This window comes from Onychomys torridus, chromosome 21 (assembly GCF_903995425.1).
Source record: "Onychomys torridus chromosome 21, mOncTor1.1, whole genome shotgun sequence".
Lineage (NCBI taxonomy): Eukaryota > Metazoa > Chordata > Mammalia > Rodentia > Cricetidae > Onychomys > Onychomys torridus.
The window spans coordinates 4,777,918-4,793,184 of record NC_050463.1 but is presented as its reverse complement, the minus strand read 5'-3'; the positions used below and the strand labels follow the sequence as shown (position 1 = coordinate 4,793,184).

The following is a 15,267-nucleotide window of genomic DNA, read 5'->3' as shown; positions in this document are numbered from 1 at the left end:
CCATGGGAGGCCAAATCATCACCTGGTTGACTCCATCCCCAAGACATCCTGTGTAAATCGCCATGCCTGGTCAGTTCAGAAAAAAAAAAAAAAAAGCTGTTCTCTTCACCCTGGTTGAGGCAGCTACTCTCCTGGACTCCTTCCCAAATAAATCTCTTTCTCAAAAGAGTTTTGGGTATGAAGATCTTCATTCACTGGCATAGAGAAGATCCTTGCTGAGACATCCCTCAGTGGACAAAACAAGGGAGAGCTGAGAGAGCAGAGCAAGAGGGGTGAACACATCTTTGCTGAGACATCTCTCAGTGGACAGAGAAAGTGAGAACTGAAAGGTAACACTTTTCTCCAGAGCCGGAGAAGATTGCTACACTTATGCAGGGATTTTCCCTTTTGCAGAGTGAAGCAAAAGAAGCAACATCTTAGGCCAGAGAAGCAGAGCTCTGCTATGAAGCCCCCTTAAGTGGGGGCTGAGCAAAGCTCAGCTCTTGTGGCTCTCCAGGAGAGGAGCAGGATTGCTATATCCTGTGTGGAGCCTATCCCCTGTCACACCAGGTATACCTTGACTTTTCTGAACAGTCAGAATACCCTTCCCTGCTGAAGCAGTTCCAGGCCTGACTTTCCTGAGCAGTCAGAAAATTTCCCTTCCAGGGTTGGGCTGCTTCTTTGCAGTTCCAGCTTTCAGAGCTGTACTAAATAGCTCCAGGTGTCTGGGACACCTTCAGGGCAGAGCTGTTGTTCTGAGCAGCTCGAGGTATCTGAGATACCTCACCCTCCAGGGCTGAACTGTCCCCTTGCAGGTCAGCCATCAGAGCTGTCCTAAGCAGCTCAAGGTGTTGCCTGTCTCCCCAGGTAGTAAGGACACCTTTCCCCAGAGTTGTTGCAACAAATTTACTTACATTGTTGATGCCAAAACCCAGGACCAAACTCACAAAGTTGCAACCAATTTCCTTATAGGGGATGGGGCCAGGTGCCAGAGCCAATGTGGAGATCCTATCACTTAGCAGGTTAAAGTTTGACTCATGTGGTCAGAAAAGACTGGAGATATGCAATAAAGTCAGGTCCAGATGGAAATAAAAGCCTTTAAACTGGTTACAGTCTTTAAAAATGTGTGTAGGAGCCGGGCAGTGGTGGTGCACGCCTTTAATCCCAGCACTTGGAAGGCAGAGCCAGGCAGATCTTTGTGAGTTTGAGGCCAGCCTAGGCTACCAAGTGAGTTCCAGGAAAGGTGCAAAGCTACACAGAGAAACCCTGTCTCAGAAAACAAAAGAAGGGGTTGGGGATTTAGCTCAGTGGTAGAGTGCTTGCCTAGCAAGCGTAAGTCCCTGGGTTCGGTTCTCAACTCTGGAAATAGAAAACAAACAAACAAACAAACAAACAAAAATACACAAGGAATCTTGGGCATGTTTAGTGGTATGTTGTCTTTGAACGTTTTGAATCCTGATGAGTGAATGACAGCTGCTGAGAGACTTGGGATTGTAACAGGGACTGCTGAATTAATCCAGCCCAGAAACTTTAGGAATGCCTTAGCTTTAAAATGAAAGTAAGAAAATGTATTTTGTTGGGGAAGAGGTTATGCTTTTGTTTCCATAAAAAACAAAAGGCTGTAGTGATATTCAAGATTGATAGAGATCAGGTTTGACTGGTTGAGACCTTCTGAAAATCCTCTCTACAGACATTAAAAAATAAACCTAGAACAAGTATAAGACAGGTGACGACATATTTTACCTGCTCAAACATAAAACAAAAAATCATTTTTGGCTGGCAAGTAGACAGTGCACAGTCCATGCTTGTGTTAATGCAGATATGTATGTTACCTTTACAAGTTTGTGTGTTTTCAGAACAAGGGCACCAGAATGGGACTCAGGACCTCTGGAAGAGCTGCCAGTGTCTTAACCACTGAGCCATCTCTCTAGCTCCATGGACTGATTTCATGGAAAAACATTTAGTCTGTGACATTAGTGGAGAGAATCACCGTTTAGGGTCCTTTCCAGCTTAGTTCTAGTGTTTGTCTACTTGCTTGACCCAGACAGTATCACTGGACTGGAGACAGGATCCACTGGTGATGGAGTTGGAGGTCAGCTGGGTGTCTAGGCTAGTCCAGTGAATAGCCTTTATGGAGGACTGCAGTGCCTGTAATGACCTGAGAAATTAATGATTAGACTGTTTGCAAACAGCTGGTTTCTGAGCCTGGGAAGCACTTGGGGTGGGGGGTAGGGTTGGATAGCGTTTCAAGCATAATCTCACAGGGGGTAATCCCTCCCACATATGGTTGCAGCTGTTAGAATCAAAGCAAAGGAAAGAGATCTATCCATTCTTTGGTAGACTTTTTTGAGAAGTTTTTTTTTTTTTTTTTTATTCATGTCCTGGTTATTCTTTTTATCTGACTGGAATTCTGAGATCTGTATGAACAATGAAGGCTTCAGTCTATATATGAAGATTTGGCCATTTATTGAGAGATTTTTGTCTATGAAAGCCGGGCCATTGTTGGACCCCACTCTAGGGGGAGCCCAAGTCATGGGACCAGTTCCTGGAGGAGCTTTTCAAGCTACTACTTGAGTTGTTATGGTCTGGGTGGGGAAACACTTTTACTGACCAGGAAGGAGTATCAATCAAAACTAGCAAGTACCGTTATCCTTCCTGGGCAGGGTGGAATTTGGTCAAGTCATTTTTCCAGAGTATTTGGGCATCTTCCCCTGTCATTTGGATTCTTTCCTGGGTCAGGACTCTCTGTTTTGGATTCACTTGAGCACAAACCTGGCATCTGACTCAGACATCCCTTGCTAGGCTGTACTGTCTAGGTATAATATACCTTGTTGTGATTCAACTCTGAAAGTTTTGTGAACCCCTCATGAGTAGCCTTTGAGGTTAGTTACCAACAGTCCAGTCAGTTGTTTTTGGGAGAATGATCCTTCCCGCTGGTGTCCTCCATCATCCTGTGGTTTTGAACTGTTCATTTTATTTTACCATGGAGTGTCAGGCAGTAAAGGGTCATGGTATGTCATCAGAATGTCATTTCCCACCCCACCTCCATTTCAGAATATTAAGTAGCCCCACTGGTTTGTTGGCTGCTAGGTCAGAAGCCCAGCACTGGAGGACAACAATTTGTAGGGGAAGCTAAATACTTTTGGGAAACCCAAGATTTTTTTAAAGTCCTTTCTGCATGTGGTGAAAAGCCCTCTTTCTCTGTAGAGCATACTGTGAACATGCCCAACAGTAAAAGCATTCTGACTGTCCATGTGTATGGTGGAGGAATTTTTTTCCCTACCTGAGACCCTAGGTCAGATCTATCAGTTCTGCTCTCTGGGTTGAGGTACCCGATGTGGTTTTCCTTATTTTTTCAGTTAATGGAATTACTATAGCTCCCATGTATCTGGTTTCATCTTTCATCTCTTGACAGTCATGGGTGAGCACCTTTGTCAACACAGAAGAGGGTAGCTGCAACCATGTCATGCTGTGCTGTGAGTATAAGATCTTCATATGAACTTAACTTGTTCGTTTTGTTTCATGAAACTAGCATTAGCCTTGATTTTTGTCAGACAGATGGACCAACCTGTAGCTACAGGGTCCTATCATTTGGACAGGCACATCACAGGACATTTCTATGGCCCCAAAGTTTGAGTTAAAGCCCCTTTTCTCTTGTGTTTCATGGAAAAACATGGGAGAAGTTTTGAGACATCTTGAAATTCTGTGGCTGGAGTGGAAATCATAGCTCTTTTTAAAGTCTTAAATGGCTTTTGTTCAGTCTAGGTCCTCATTATGGGCTCAGCACCCCCTTTGTGCTGGTGTATAAAGGCCTTGACAGTCTGGAAAGTCTGGTTCCAGAGGCATCAATATCTAGCTGCACCCAGGAACTCTTGAAGATGTCTCTTAGTCTTTGAGTTGGATCTGAAGGAGGGCAGCAATGCCATTCTAGTCAGGACTCTTTTCCTCCCCTCAGCTGGTAGTTAGGATGGGTAGGCCTCTACACATGGAGACTTTCTTAGCCCACAGGTTGTTAGCCCAAGTCTGTAACCCTTGTAGTTGTCCCTCAGTGGGCCCTTTACAATTTGTTTTCTTAGGACACCTGGAGGAAGGGCAGGATTTCTACATTTAATGTCTTTAACTCCTGGGCAACCTGGTCCAAGTGTGTTGCCCATTATAACCCCCCACCGTGTCTGTCCATTTAAAAGCAAAGAGGGTTGAATCCACACTGCCAATGGGAGTCTAAAGAATGCATCTTTCATGTCCAGACAGTGCACACCTGGAAGAACGAGACTCATGAGAATTAGAGGTTCCGGGTTTCTTCCCAGGCAGGAGAGGCATATTCCAGGGTGACTGGCAGGGCACCAGGACGCCTGTCTCTCAAGCCAGGCAATGTGAGCTTCATTTTCCCTGTTTGTTTCCAGGTTCATTTGTTATTGTTCATCTTTTGATTGGAGACAGAACTTTCAGCTAAGAGATATTCTCTGATATCAAATTTTTTTCTGTGTATATGTAGTCTGTGTCTCATTATCTGAGAAGGTGTAGGTGGCTTTCAGTTTGTGCAGAAGTTCTTGTCCCAATTAATTTTTTGTTGTTAACAAACACCTTTTGAACTATCTCCAGCAACTGAGATCTCGTTTTATCTTTAAAATTTTTAAACGTTTATAACATTTTTCTAGTACTCTGGCTGAGTGGGTGACAACGGAAATCTTTTTAGCTGCTGTCTTTAATCTTTCTAAAAAGTACTTAGGGAAATTTCTTAAAGTGCCCTTGGTCAGTGTTGGACAGAAGGGAATATCTGTTCTTTCCTGGCTGCGTTGCCTGGCAGCAATTCCCTTGTCTACCCAGGGCAGTGTTTTCACTTTTTTCAGAGAAAAGGGTGGGTTTTACACATCCCTGGTTGAAAAGAGACACAAATTATGGAAGAGAAAGTAGTGGAACATTCTACTTTTCTTATGCTCAGCCCAGGAGAACTTTTCCCTTTTCCTGGAACTGCTTAGAGCAGGCACGAAGTGGAGGGAATGCTCATCTGAGGAACTATTTCCCCTGAGCGGTGTGCATTCTGCTTAGATGGCCGTGGGTGTTGAGGCCTGGACTAGTGGCCTGGCTGCATTTGTTAGACTCTGGAGGGAAATGTATCCTGACTTGTTGGGAAGTCAGGCTATACCTGCAAGTGTTACATGCCTGGAGGGAAGGGTATCTGACATGTCAAGAAGTCAGGCTGTATCTACAGTTGTGAAGGGAAGGCGTTGTGGATACCGACATCTTTGAGGAGAAAGGCACCTTGATTTGTCTGAAAGTCAGGCTAATATTAGATCTAGGGACCTGTGAGGTATGGTCTCCCCTCAGGATGTGGCAATCCTGCTCCTCTCTGAGAGCAAGCCTTTACAGCTGAGCTCTGCTCTGCCCCTAAGGGAGCTTTCCCAGCAGAGGTGTTTGTTTTCTGCTCTGCAGAGCTAAGGGAGCTTCCCTCAGAGGTAAGGTGTAAGCGAGCTTCCCAGCAGAGACTCTGCTCCTCTCCAGTGAAGGATCTTCACCCTAAACTCCTTCAAGAAAGAGATGTATTGGAAGGAGGAATCCAGGAGAGTGGCTGCCTCTGCCAGGGTGGAGAAGGACAGCTGATCCCTGACCAGGCCGAGGGTATATAGGGCTTCTTAGGGGCGGAGTTTTCCAGGGAGAAGATTTTCAGGGAGGGAATTGGTCAGATTTGATCCCCTTGAGCCTGGACAAGCTTAGATTGGCTAGATTTTGTGCTCAGGATGGGTTGGTTTTGTGTTCAGTTGGTCAGGGTCATATTTGGCTCTGGTTTCTAAGCCAAAGCGTGTGTTTCTTTCACTGGCCCTTTGTAGCCTTTGGCTCTAGTTTCAGGACCAGGGTGTGTTTCCTTTACTACCTCTGGTGCCAAAGGAAAAACGTGTTTCTTTGGTTCTGGTTTCAGTGCCAAATTGTTTCTTTCACTGGCTCTTACTTATAGTCAGGGTGGGTTTTTATCACTGCCTCTGGTTTCAGGTCCAGGGTGGGTTTCTTTTGCTGGTCCTTTTACCCTAGAGTAGTCCCTCCCATTTCCTCACAGGGACCAGCACTGAATGTGAGCAGGAATCAAGCACAATACAAGCTAGTGCTTCTGCTCCTGGAGTGGGACAGGTGGTGGCTATTTTTTTCACCTCTGGGTGACCTGGCAGAGACAAAAGGATTTGGGTCCCCAAGAGGAGGAAGCACATGTCTCCACCTGAGTGGAGGAGGGTGTGACACCAGAGAAAACCTCTGGTCAGTACAGGGAAGCAAACTTGATAGATATCAGCACATAGACATGTAGAGACATATACACAGAGAGACAGACATGCAGTAAAAACCACCAGGGTGGCCATCACATATTCATACACCTGAACAGACAGAGCTATCCGGTGATGTATGAACTGGTTCCCAGACACTGAGTCAGCATCCACATCTGACCTCTGCTCTGTGTCTACACAGAAGGCACTTCAACAAGGCTTACCCCAGAAGTGACAGAACAGGTGACTCTCTTATTTGTTTCCTTTGGGATTGGAGGTGTCAGATCCCCTCTGAAGCATTAGGCAGTAATTGGTCAAAGGTAGTCCTGCAGGGTTTGAATAGGAATGGCCCCATAGACTCATGTTTGAAGCTTGGCCTAAGGGAAGGGACACTATTAGGAGTTGTGGTCTTGTGGAATTCATGTGGCCTTGTTGGAGGAATTGTGTGTGTGGCTGTGGGCTTTGGGATCTCAAATGCTCAAGCTAGGCCAAGTGTGCCTCAGTCTCCTTCTGCTACCTGCTGGTGAAGATGTAGAACTCTCAGCTTCTTCTCCAGCCTTACCTCTGCCTGCTGGCTGCCATGCTTCTTCCCATGATGATCATGGACTAAAACATTATCATTAGATGTTTGGTGTTTGCCCTGCATGGTTTCAGACTTGCCTTGGTCCAATCTTTCCTTAATTCCTTGAAAGGGAAATGTATATTTTGTGCCATTGTGTTTGGGTTGATATGACTAATGATTTGTTATTACGTGAAGTCATAGTCAACAGACTTCCTTGCATGTCAGAAGAAACTGTGGACATTGAAACAGTATTGGGACTATCACATAATATGGGGATCTTTGAAATCAGACTGAGTGCATTTTACATCATAATTTGAGTGTGAGCCTGTCATGACCTGTGTCAAAATGTTGAGGGTTGAATAAAAAACATTCCAGGTAGTGTGCTGAGTTTGAGCATTTGTCTTTGGTGTGAGCCTTTGTTGGTGAATTACAATCACAATTGTGACTTAGAGTCACAATTGGTCACTTCTCTTTAGGAGGTGGATCCTTTCTGGAGGAATATAGTCTCACCTCATTTCTTTGTTTTGTTGAAAGGGAGCAGCCCACTTCCTTCTCAAGTAGGCATGCCATCACCAACTGTTGAGACTCCATTCTTAAATAATGTAAGGTAAAGTAGAAACTATTGCTTTTCCTTGCCAATCCATATTTCTTGTGTGATATCTTTATGTTTATATTTTTGGCAGATTGAATCAGGCATTTCTACATGGCAGGCATTTGCTCTTGTGCTGAACTTTACCCACGTCATGACTTTTGAACTTTGGCATTGATGTCATTTTTCAGAGCAAGAATGCATTCATTTATGAAATTAATAGTGATCTCCTGAATCACTGAATTGTTGGTGTGTAATATTGTTTCTACCTTTGTGTATGTTTCTACACTTTTATAATGTTTTCAAATGTGTGATCTTATCTGTTGACCCATCTGTACATTCTCCCTCTCTTTTGGTGTTTTACTGTTTTAGGATCAGCATTTACTTTACTAATGTTCTTGACAACTCATTAATCTGTCAGACAGCAATTTAATAAAAATGTTTTGCTTCCTGGGAATTATTAGCCTTACAGTTCAATAGGGGTCACTCCAGCTTCTGATAGACAAATATAGAACTTGCGTGAATGTTTAACTCTAGGGAGAAATTTTGAGTGAGGCCTCAGTGCTTTCTGTTTTTTTTGTTAGAGTCAAGGTCTCACTATGTACCTTTGGCTGTCCTTGGGAAACACAGGGTTTCACCTGTCTCTGCCTCCCGAGGGTTGGGATTAGAGGTGTGCACCACCACACCCTTATTGTCCATCCTTTTTTGAAGTAAATAATTTTGATAAAATTCTGCTGATGTATACTAAACAGTGTTACTCTGGTTGCATGTCTCTCTGTATATATTTCTAGGCATTTCTCCTGCTGTGGACACAGGAATGGAAAGTGTCATTCTCTTTTGAAGTTTCCTTTTAAAATGAGTTGGTGACTGCATTTGATATTTACCCCTGTCATAGAATGTATCAAGCACACAGAATTATGTAAAAATATTCCAGTGGAGTGTACATTTGCAATGCAGTCAGTCTCACCATTTCTATTATGTACATCTATGGGATACTTTAGGATGCAGTGTCCTATGAGGATGTGCATGTGAACTTCACCCATGAAGAGTGGGCTTTGCTGGATCCTTCCCAGAAGAGTCTCTACAAAGATGTGATGCTGGAAACCTACTGGAACCTCACTTGTATAGGTGAGAATGTGAGCTTTCTGTCAGTTTTTAACTTAAGGGAAAAAGCCTTTCTTGGAGATGGTGCTCTCTTATAATTTTGCATGTTAAATATGAAAAATTCTGGTGAATAAATCAGGCATTGTTCTAAGGTTCATGAAAGACAGTAATTTCAATTGTTCTTAATTTCCAGTAATATATCACATATTCTGCAACTGTGTTTTAGGATACAAATGGGAAGATCACAATGTTGAAGAACATCATCAAAATTCTACAAAACATGAAAGGTAATTATCATATGCAAGCTGATATATATGTATGTCTGTGATAAGTACTGGATTCCTGGTTGCTGGGTTCCTCTGTCACTGATACAATAAGTCAAATCAAAGCAAATTAATAAATCCAGATGTAATAGACAGAGCATAGGAAAGCAGAGCACTCCAGGGGGCTCTCAGGAAGGCATGGTCCTAGGCAACTCTGGGGGAGGAGTCACCCATGGTGGGCTTTCTGGAATGAGGCCCCCTCAGCTGGAGATTCTAAACATCCTAACTTTTTGGGGGGTACATATGCGTTCAGGTTAAAGTCTTCTTCCTGCTAGCATGGGACCATGTGGGAGAAGGAGTTGGGAGTCAGATGGGTCCATGCTCAGCAGGGGTATGGGTGGAGAAGCATTTGGATAGCTGCAGTCCAGGAGACCTCAGGCATCTGTTCTTGAGGAGGCAGAGCATGCAGGTTGCTAGGAGGAAAAAGAATAGCTTATTATCACTGGCTTATGAACATGAATAGCCATTGGTAGTAGGAAGACTGCCAGAAAGAATGGAACTGAGAAGTGTCCTGGTTGTACAAAAGAGTCTAGGGTGAATGAGTGAGGCATGAGGGCAGATATGCCCTTAATTGGGACATCTTGGAAAACAAGATTTCAGTTGCTGGGTAGTTGCCCACTTGTGCCTGGATTGGTGGTGCCAGCACTGAAGTCCCAGGAGCTTGGGGAGATGGCATGCTAAACCTAGGGATGATGTTTTCCAGGAGTACTGGAGCCATATAGCATCTGCTGTTTCCCAGGAGATTGGAGGAACATCCATCCTGTGAATGTGTCATGAGAGTTAAGAGATACGGAGCTTTTTATGAGTGGGCACATGCATGAAATCCACCTGTTAGCATTTGTCCAGTTGGTGTCCTTGGTTGGTGGTGTGGCTGGCTTTGTTACATTTGAGGCAAGCCTCCAGGTGGAAGATCTTCTGTGGTCTTCCATCTTCTTGGAGATGATACAGGATGCTTCCAGGAGTTGCCATGTCTCTCATAAAAAGTTTTTATATTAAATGCCATATTCTCAGATCTCTGAGAGTGTTTGAGAATGGGGGAACCAAATCTGTTACGTTTATCTAAAGTAGACAAAGGTTTTTTAGGTTTAACTTTGAGGGCATATGTAAGTTAAGTCTGGACATACAGTTTACCCAATTAGTTACAGCTGACCAATGTTAGTAAAAGCCAGAAGATTCAGTCTGTAGTTTTCAGTGGTGATCCTGAGATATATCAGGCAAAACCAAGTTTTAACATTGCAAACAATTTAATTTCAATATCAATTATCAAAACCAGCATTGTTTTAAATCTTGTTTAATAAACCTTGTTTTTAGGACAGGACAGAAATTATCAAACAGAAATAGATCCTAACCCAAATTATATTGGAGAGCTCATGTCTCTTTGGTGGGGCCAGTCCAAGTGGTTACCCTTATTAAAGATGGTGGTGAAGTATTTCTTTAGCCTCAGTCAAAATGGTGGCTGTTGATGTTCTCCAGAACAGTTTCAACCTGGAGTCACAAGCCATCTAGATTTTAAAACATACCCAATGAGCAAGACATATTCAGGACACGTAAACTCAGACATTCAAAACCAGTCAGAAACACACAAGTGTGGCCACATTTCTACCACACATAAAAAGTAAACAGGATCATTAACAGAAACAATTTTTTTAAAGGAGACTTCTAGGAGGTCGGGTAGCCTGATACCAGGATCCCAGAGCAGGCGCTGCAGAGGGAAACTGAAAAACAGAGTAGCAGCACATGCTGCCCAGTTGAGTAAGTCAGAGCGGCAAGTGGAGAATTTTGGAAAAAGAGATTTTTAGGAGAGAGGAAAGTGTAGCAGAGTGTGTTGAAGGAGAACAGGTTTAAGGGTTGAGTGGGCAGGAAGAATTTTAGGGGTGGGGAGTATGGGAAGAGGGACCCCATGGGCTGCAGCAAGGTGGTGGTGGTGGTGGAGGTTAGTGGTGGTGGTGGTGGAGGTGGCTGCAGCAGCTCTGGTGGGAGGGAGGAAAGTAGTAGGGAGCAGACAGACAGACAAACAGGCTGGAGATATTTATGCAGTAGTTCAGGATGTGAGAGCAGACAGGAACAGAGAGAATGGATGCATTGTGGAGAGAATCCTGGTCTGACCAGATCATACACCAGGAAGTAGAGAGGCAGGCAGACAGACAAACAGAACTGGAGAGGGAGAGGAATGGGAGCATTAGAATCACAGTGTGGCCAAACTACACGCTAGGAACAAGATGCAGAGTAACAGGGAAGAGAGAAGAAGGGGGCAGTATATTTGCATCCTCAATTTGGAGGAGAAAACCCGAGAGTTTCTGGAGACTGAACTTGGAGTTAGCAAGTACCCATTCACAAGCCATTTGCTGGGGATGTGGTTGTGAGAGTGGGTACACAAATCACATCTGGGAGCTGTGTGTGGGGTGGACTCTGTGGTGAAGTCTTTCTGGCACAGGGGAATTCCAAGGGCATTGACTGTCCTATTCTGAAACAGGCTGGAGTCACCTGGCACTACCGTGGCTCAACAGGCAGTCTGGAGGTTGCAAGAGGTCCTGGACCACTTAAGACATTGTGGTTTGGGAATGGGAGGCTTACTGAGCTGCTCATTCAGTGTGTCAGAGGTGGAGTGGGCAGAGAGTGAATGGCCTTCCACAGCCACAGCACATGGTTATGGAAGGACTAGTCACTCCGGCCAGTGCACCAAAGATAAGTATTGGATCCCCGGTTGGTGGGTTCCTATGTCACCAATGCAATAACACAAATCAAACTGAATTAATAAATCCAGATTTAATAAACAGGGCAGCGAAAAGCAGAGCACTCCCAGGTGCCTCTCAGGAAAGCAGGAGACAGATCATGTGAGCACCCATGGCAGATGTATGGGCTTGCTCTTAAATAGCTGGTAGGCATGGTCCCAGACATCTCTGGGGGAGGATCCACGGATGTTGGGCTTTCTGCACTGGGGCTGCCTGAGCAGGAGATTTCAAACAGTTTGAAAAAATGTTAATGTGCCCTCAACTTTTAATGAAAAGGAACTGTATAATTAGACATAGCTTTGGAATGATTATTAAATTGTCACAACTCTATGTACACCAATGTCATGTAGCTCATAACTGTTGGCAAAGCATTCCTTTAAGGACAAGACAAGGAAACAATGCCATATAGATGTCACAGTTTCAATCATAGCCATGTGAAAGGCATGTTGTATAACTGTCCATCCAATTACCATCATGCCTTCCAATTGTCATATCATTGGTAAGGAAATTAGTGTATGGCCAACACCTTTATAAGCAAAGCTTTGGTATTGAAGCTAGTGTTGCTCATATATATGTGGTGAGTGATTTTGCATAGTTTATTGAGAGGACCACTTTATGAGTGACCAAGAGGTTGTCTTGGTGTAGAACCATGAATCTCTATTCCACATCTGTATGACACACAAAACATTTGACTATGTGAATGCAATGTGAAAACCCTTTATTTGTTATCTTCCTTTACCAGGTGTGTCATTTGTCACTCTGGATACAATCCATGTGAGCATAAGGGGAATGGAAAGAAGCACTGGACTTCTGTTTCACTCAGAACGACTGGAAGATATGTGGTAGTCCCCACTATGAGAAGACATGATGACTGTGATACAAGTTTACAATTAACTGGTTTTCCAACTTCATTGGGAATTCATCAACAAACTCTCATTGGAAAAAAACCTTATGAATATGGAAATTCATCTTCCTCTACTGGTTCACCATGTACATGTAGTGTTGCTCACAATATAAGAAAATGTTATGAATGCAGTCAGTGTGGTCAGACCCTGAGTTCTTCAAGTTCTCTTCAAAGATGTGAAAAATCTCATGTGGGAAGAGAAAATACTGAATGTGAGTCATCTAGTAAAGGCTTTAGGCTTTACAGGCATCTTCAAACACACCAAAAACCCAAAAACAAAGAGGCCCTCTATCAACATGATAAAGCTTTTAGATCTGATTGCTCTTTAGAAGTACACCAAAGAACTCATTTAGAAGAAAAACCCTATGAGTATAATCAAGGTTATAAAGTCATTTCATGTCACAGTCTACAGAATCAAGTACATAGAATTCAAACTGGAGAGAAATGCTATGAATGTAATCAGTGTAGAAAAGCCTTTGTACAGAGTGATCTTCACAGACATGAAAGAATTAATACTGGAGAGAAACCATATGAATATAATCAATGTGGTAAAGCCTTTGCAGAGAAGAGAAATCTTCACAGTCATGAAAGATTTCATACTAGAGAGAAACCCTATGTATGTAATCAATGTGGTAAAGCCTTTGCACAGAAGAGCAGTCTTCAAATTCATGAAATGATTCATACTGGAAAGAAACCCTATGAATGTAATGAATGTGATAAAGCCTTTTCAGGGAAGAGTAGTCTTCGCAGTCATGAAAGAATTCATACTAGAGAGAAACCCTATGTATGTAATCAATGTGGTAAAGCCTTTGCACAGAAGAGCAGTCTTCAAATTCATGAAATGATTCATACTGGAAAGAAACCCTATGAATGTAATGAATGTGATAAAGCCTTTTCAGGGAAGAGTAGTCTTCGCAGTCATGAAAGAATTCATACTGGAGAGAAACACTATGAATGTGATCAGTGTGGTAAAGCCTTTGCATGGAAGAGTCATCTTCAAAGTCATGAAAGAATTCATACTGGAGAGAAACACTATGAATGTAATCAATGTGGTAAAGCCTTTGCATGGAAGAGTTATCTTCTCAGCCATGAAAGAATTCATACCGGAGAGAAACCCTATGAATGTAATCAATGTGGTAAAGCCTTTGCACAGAAGAGTCATCTTCAAAGTCATGAAAGAATTCATACTGGAGAGAAACCCTATGAATGTCATCAATGTGGTAAAGCCTTTGCAACGAAGAGTTATCTTCTCACCCATGAAAGAACTCATACTGGAGAGAAACCCTATAAATGTGACCAATGTGGTAAAGCATTTGCAAAGAAGAGTAATCTTCACAATCATGAAAGAATTCATACTGGAGAAAAACCCTATGAATGTAATCAATGTGGTAAAGCCTTTGCAGTGAAGACTCATCTTCATAGTCATGAAAGAATTCATACTGGAGAGAAACCCTATAAATGTGAACAATGTGGTAAATCCTTTGCACAGAAGAGTAGTCTTCAAAGTCATGAAAGAATTCATATAGGAGAGAAACCTTATGAATGTAATCAATGTGGTAAAGCCTTTGTACAGAAGAGTAATCTTCTCAATCATGAAAGAATTCATACTGGAGAGAAACCCTATAAATGTGACCAATGTGGTAAAGCATTTGCAAAGAAGAGTAATCTTCATAGTCATGAAAGAATTCATACTGGACAGTACCATATGGATGTAATCAATGTGGTAATTTAAGATGTGAGCTGACGTGAGCTGCCATGTGGGTACTGTAAACTGAACTCTGTTTTCTACAAGAGATACTTGTTTAATCCAGTTCCATATGGGTTCAGGCCCCAAAGAAGTGTTCAGGCATCAGCAGATGAAGGAGACTGCCATGGTCTGAGCATGAAGCAGTATAGTTGCTGCTTTATTGAAAAACGACTATACATTTTATGCTCAATAACTGAATCTTAGTTTAGACTCAAGCAGGTTAAAAACAGACTTAATGATTTTAGGATAAAAGCAGCCATCAACCTCATTACAGCATTTTTCCTGAGGCAAAAATTGATAAATTCGCTGGGCAGTTTTGGCGCACACCTGTAATCACAGCACCTGGGAGGGCAGAGGCAGGTGGATATCTGTTAGTTCGAGGCCAGCCTGGTCTACAAATCGAGTTCCAGGACAGCCTCCAAAGCTACAGAGAAACCCTGTCTCAAAAAACAAAAAACAAAAAACCAAAAAAAAAAAAAAAGTGATAAATGATAAATTCAGCAAGTATCTTAATGCCTTTCTGGATGTGAGCCCATTGTTTCCTTTCATATTTGCTTTCATCCTTGGAACTAGGTCTATCCAGTTAGTAAATCATTAAGTTCTCTATTTTTGGTGAAATCAGGGAACACAATGGGGATTCTTGTGTTCTGAGATTAGGCATAGTAATCACATTGTGTGGTTCCATGGTGGTGGGGAGTTTTTCCAAGAATTTTGATTAAAGAGATGCTTTGCCTATCTATATGTTCCCATCCTCCAAGGTAGCCAGCAAAAAAAAAAAAAAAAAAAAAAAAAAATTCCCTCAATAAAAGGCATAAGGAAAACTACATAACATATAGTGAGAATTTTTAAAATTGAAATAAAAATGCTCAATTTTGTCAAACAGCAATGGTCACCATGCAGTCCATGCCAGGTACTAAACTGCTAAACAATATCTCATCCCTTTTTAGTTCTTTTAAGATTCAATTTATTATTTTTATCTTTGTGAATCCACATGAATAGTATAGTTTGAAATCAGATGTCAGCCCGTGTGACCCAGTTCTTCCTTTCTACCATTTGCATTCTGAGGACCACACCAG

General features: G+C 42.6%; 1 protein-coding gene across 1 annotated transcript in view; it reads left to right on the top strand.

Annotated features, from left to right (window-relative positions):
* Nucleotides 1-14,554, top strand: part of LOC118571438 (zinc finger protein 260-like) — a 65,207-nt gene extending 50,653 nt beyond the window's left edge. The window contains exons 2-6 of the mRNA XM_036170454.1: nucleotides 3,395-3,455; nucleotides 8,383-8,509; nucleotides 8,712-8,772; nucleotides 12,283-12,862; nucleotides 12,929-14,554. Of these exons, the coding sequence (XP_036026347.1) occupies nucleotides 3,441-3,455; nucleotides 8,383-8,509; nucleotides 8,712-8,772; nucleotides 12,283-12,862; nucleotides 12,929-14,176 (2,031 nt within the window). The 5' untranslated portion in view covers nucleotides 3,395-3,440 and the 3' untranslated portion in view covers nucleotides 14,177-14,554. The remainder of the gene's footprint in view (nucleotides 1-3,394; nucleotides 3,456-8,382; nucleotides 8,510-8,711; nucleotides 8,773-12,282; nucleotides 12,863-12,928) is intronic.
* The last annotated feature ends 713 nt before the right edge of the window (nucleotides 14,555-15,267 follow it).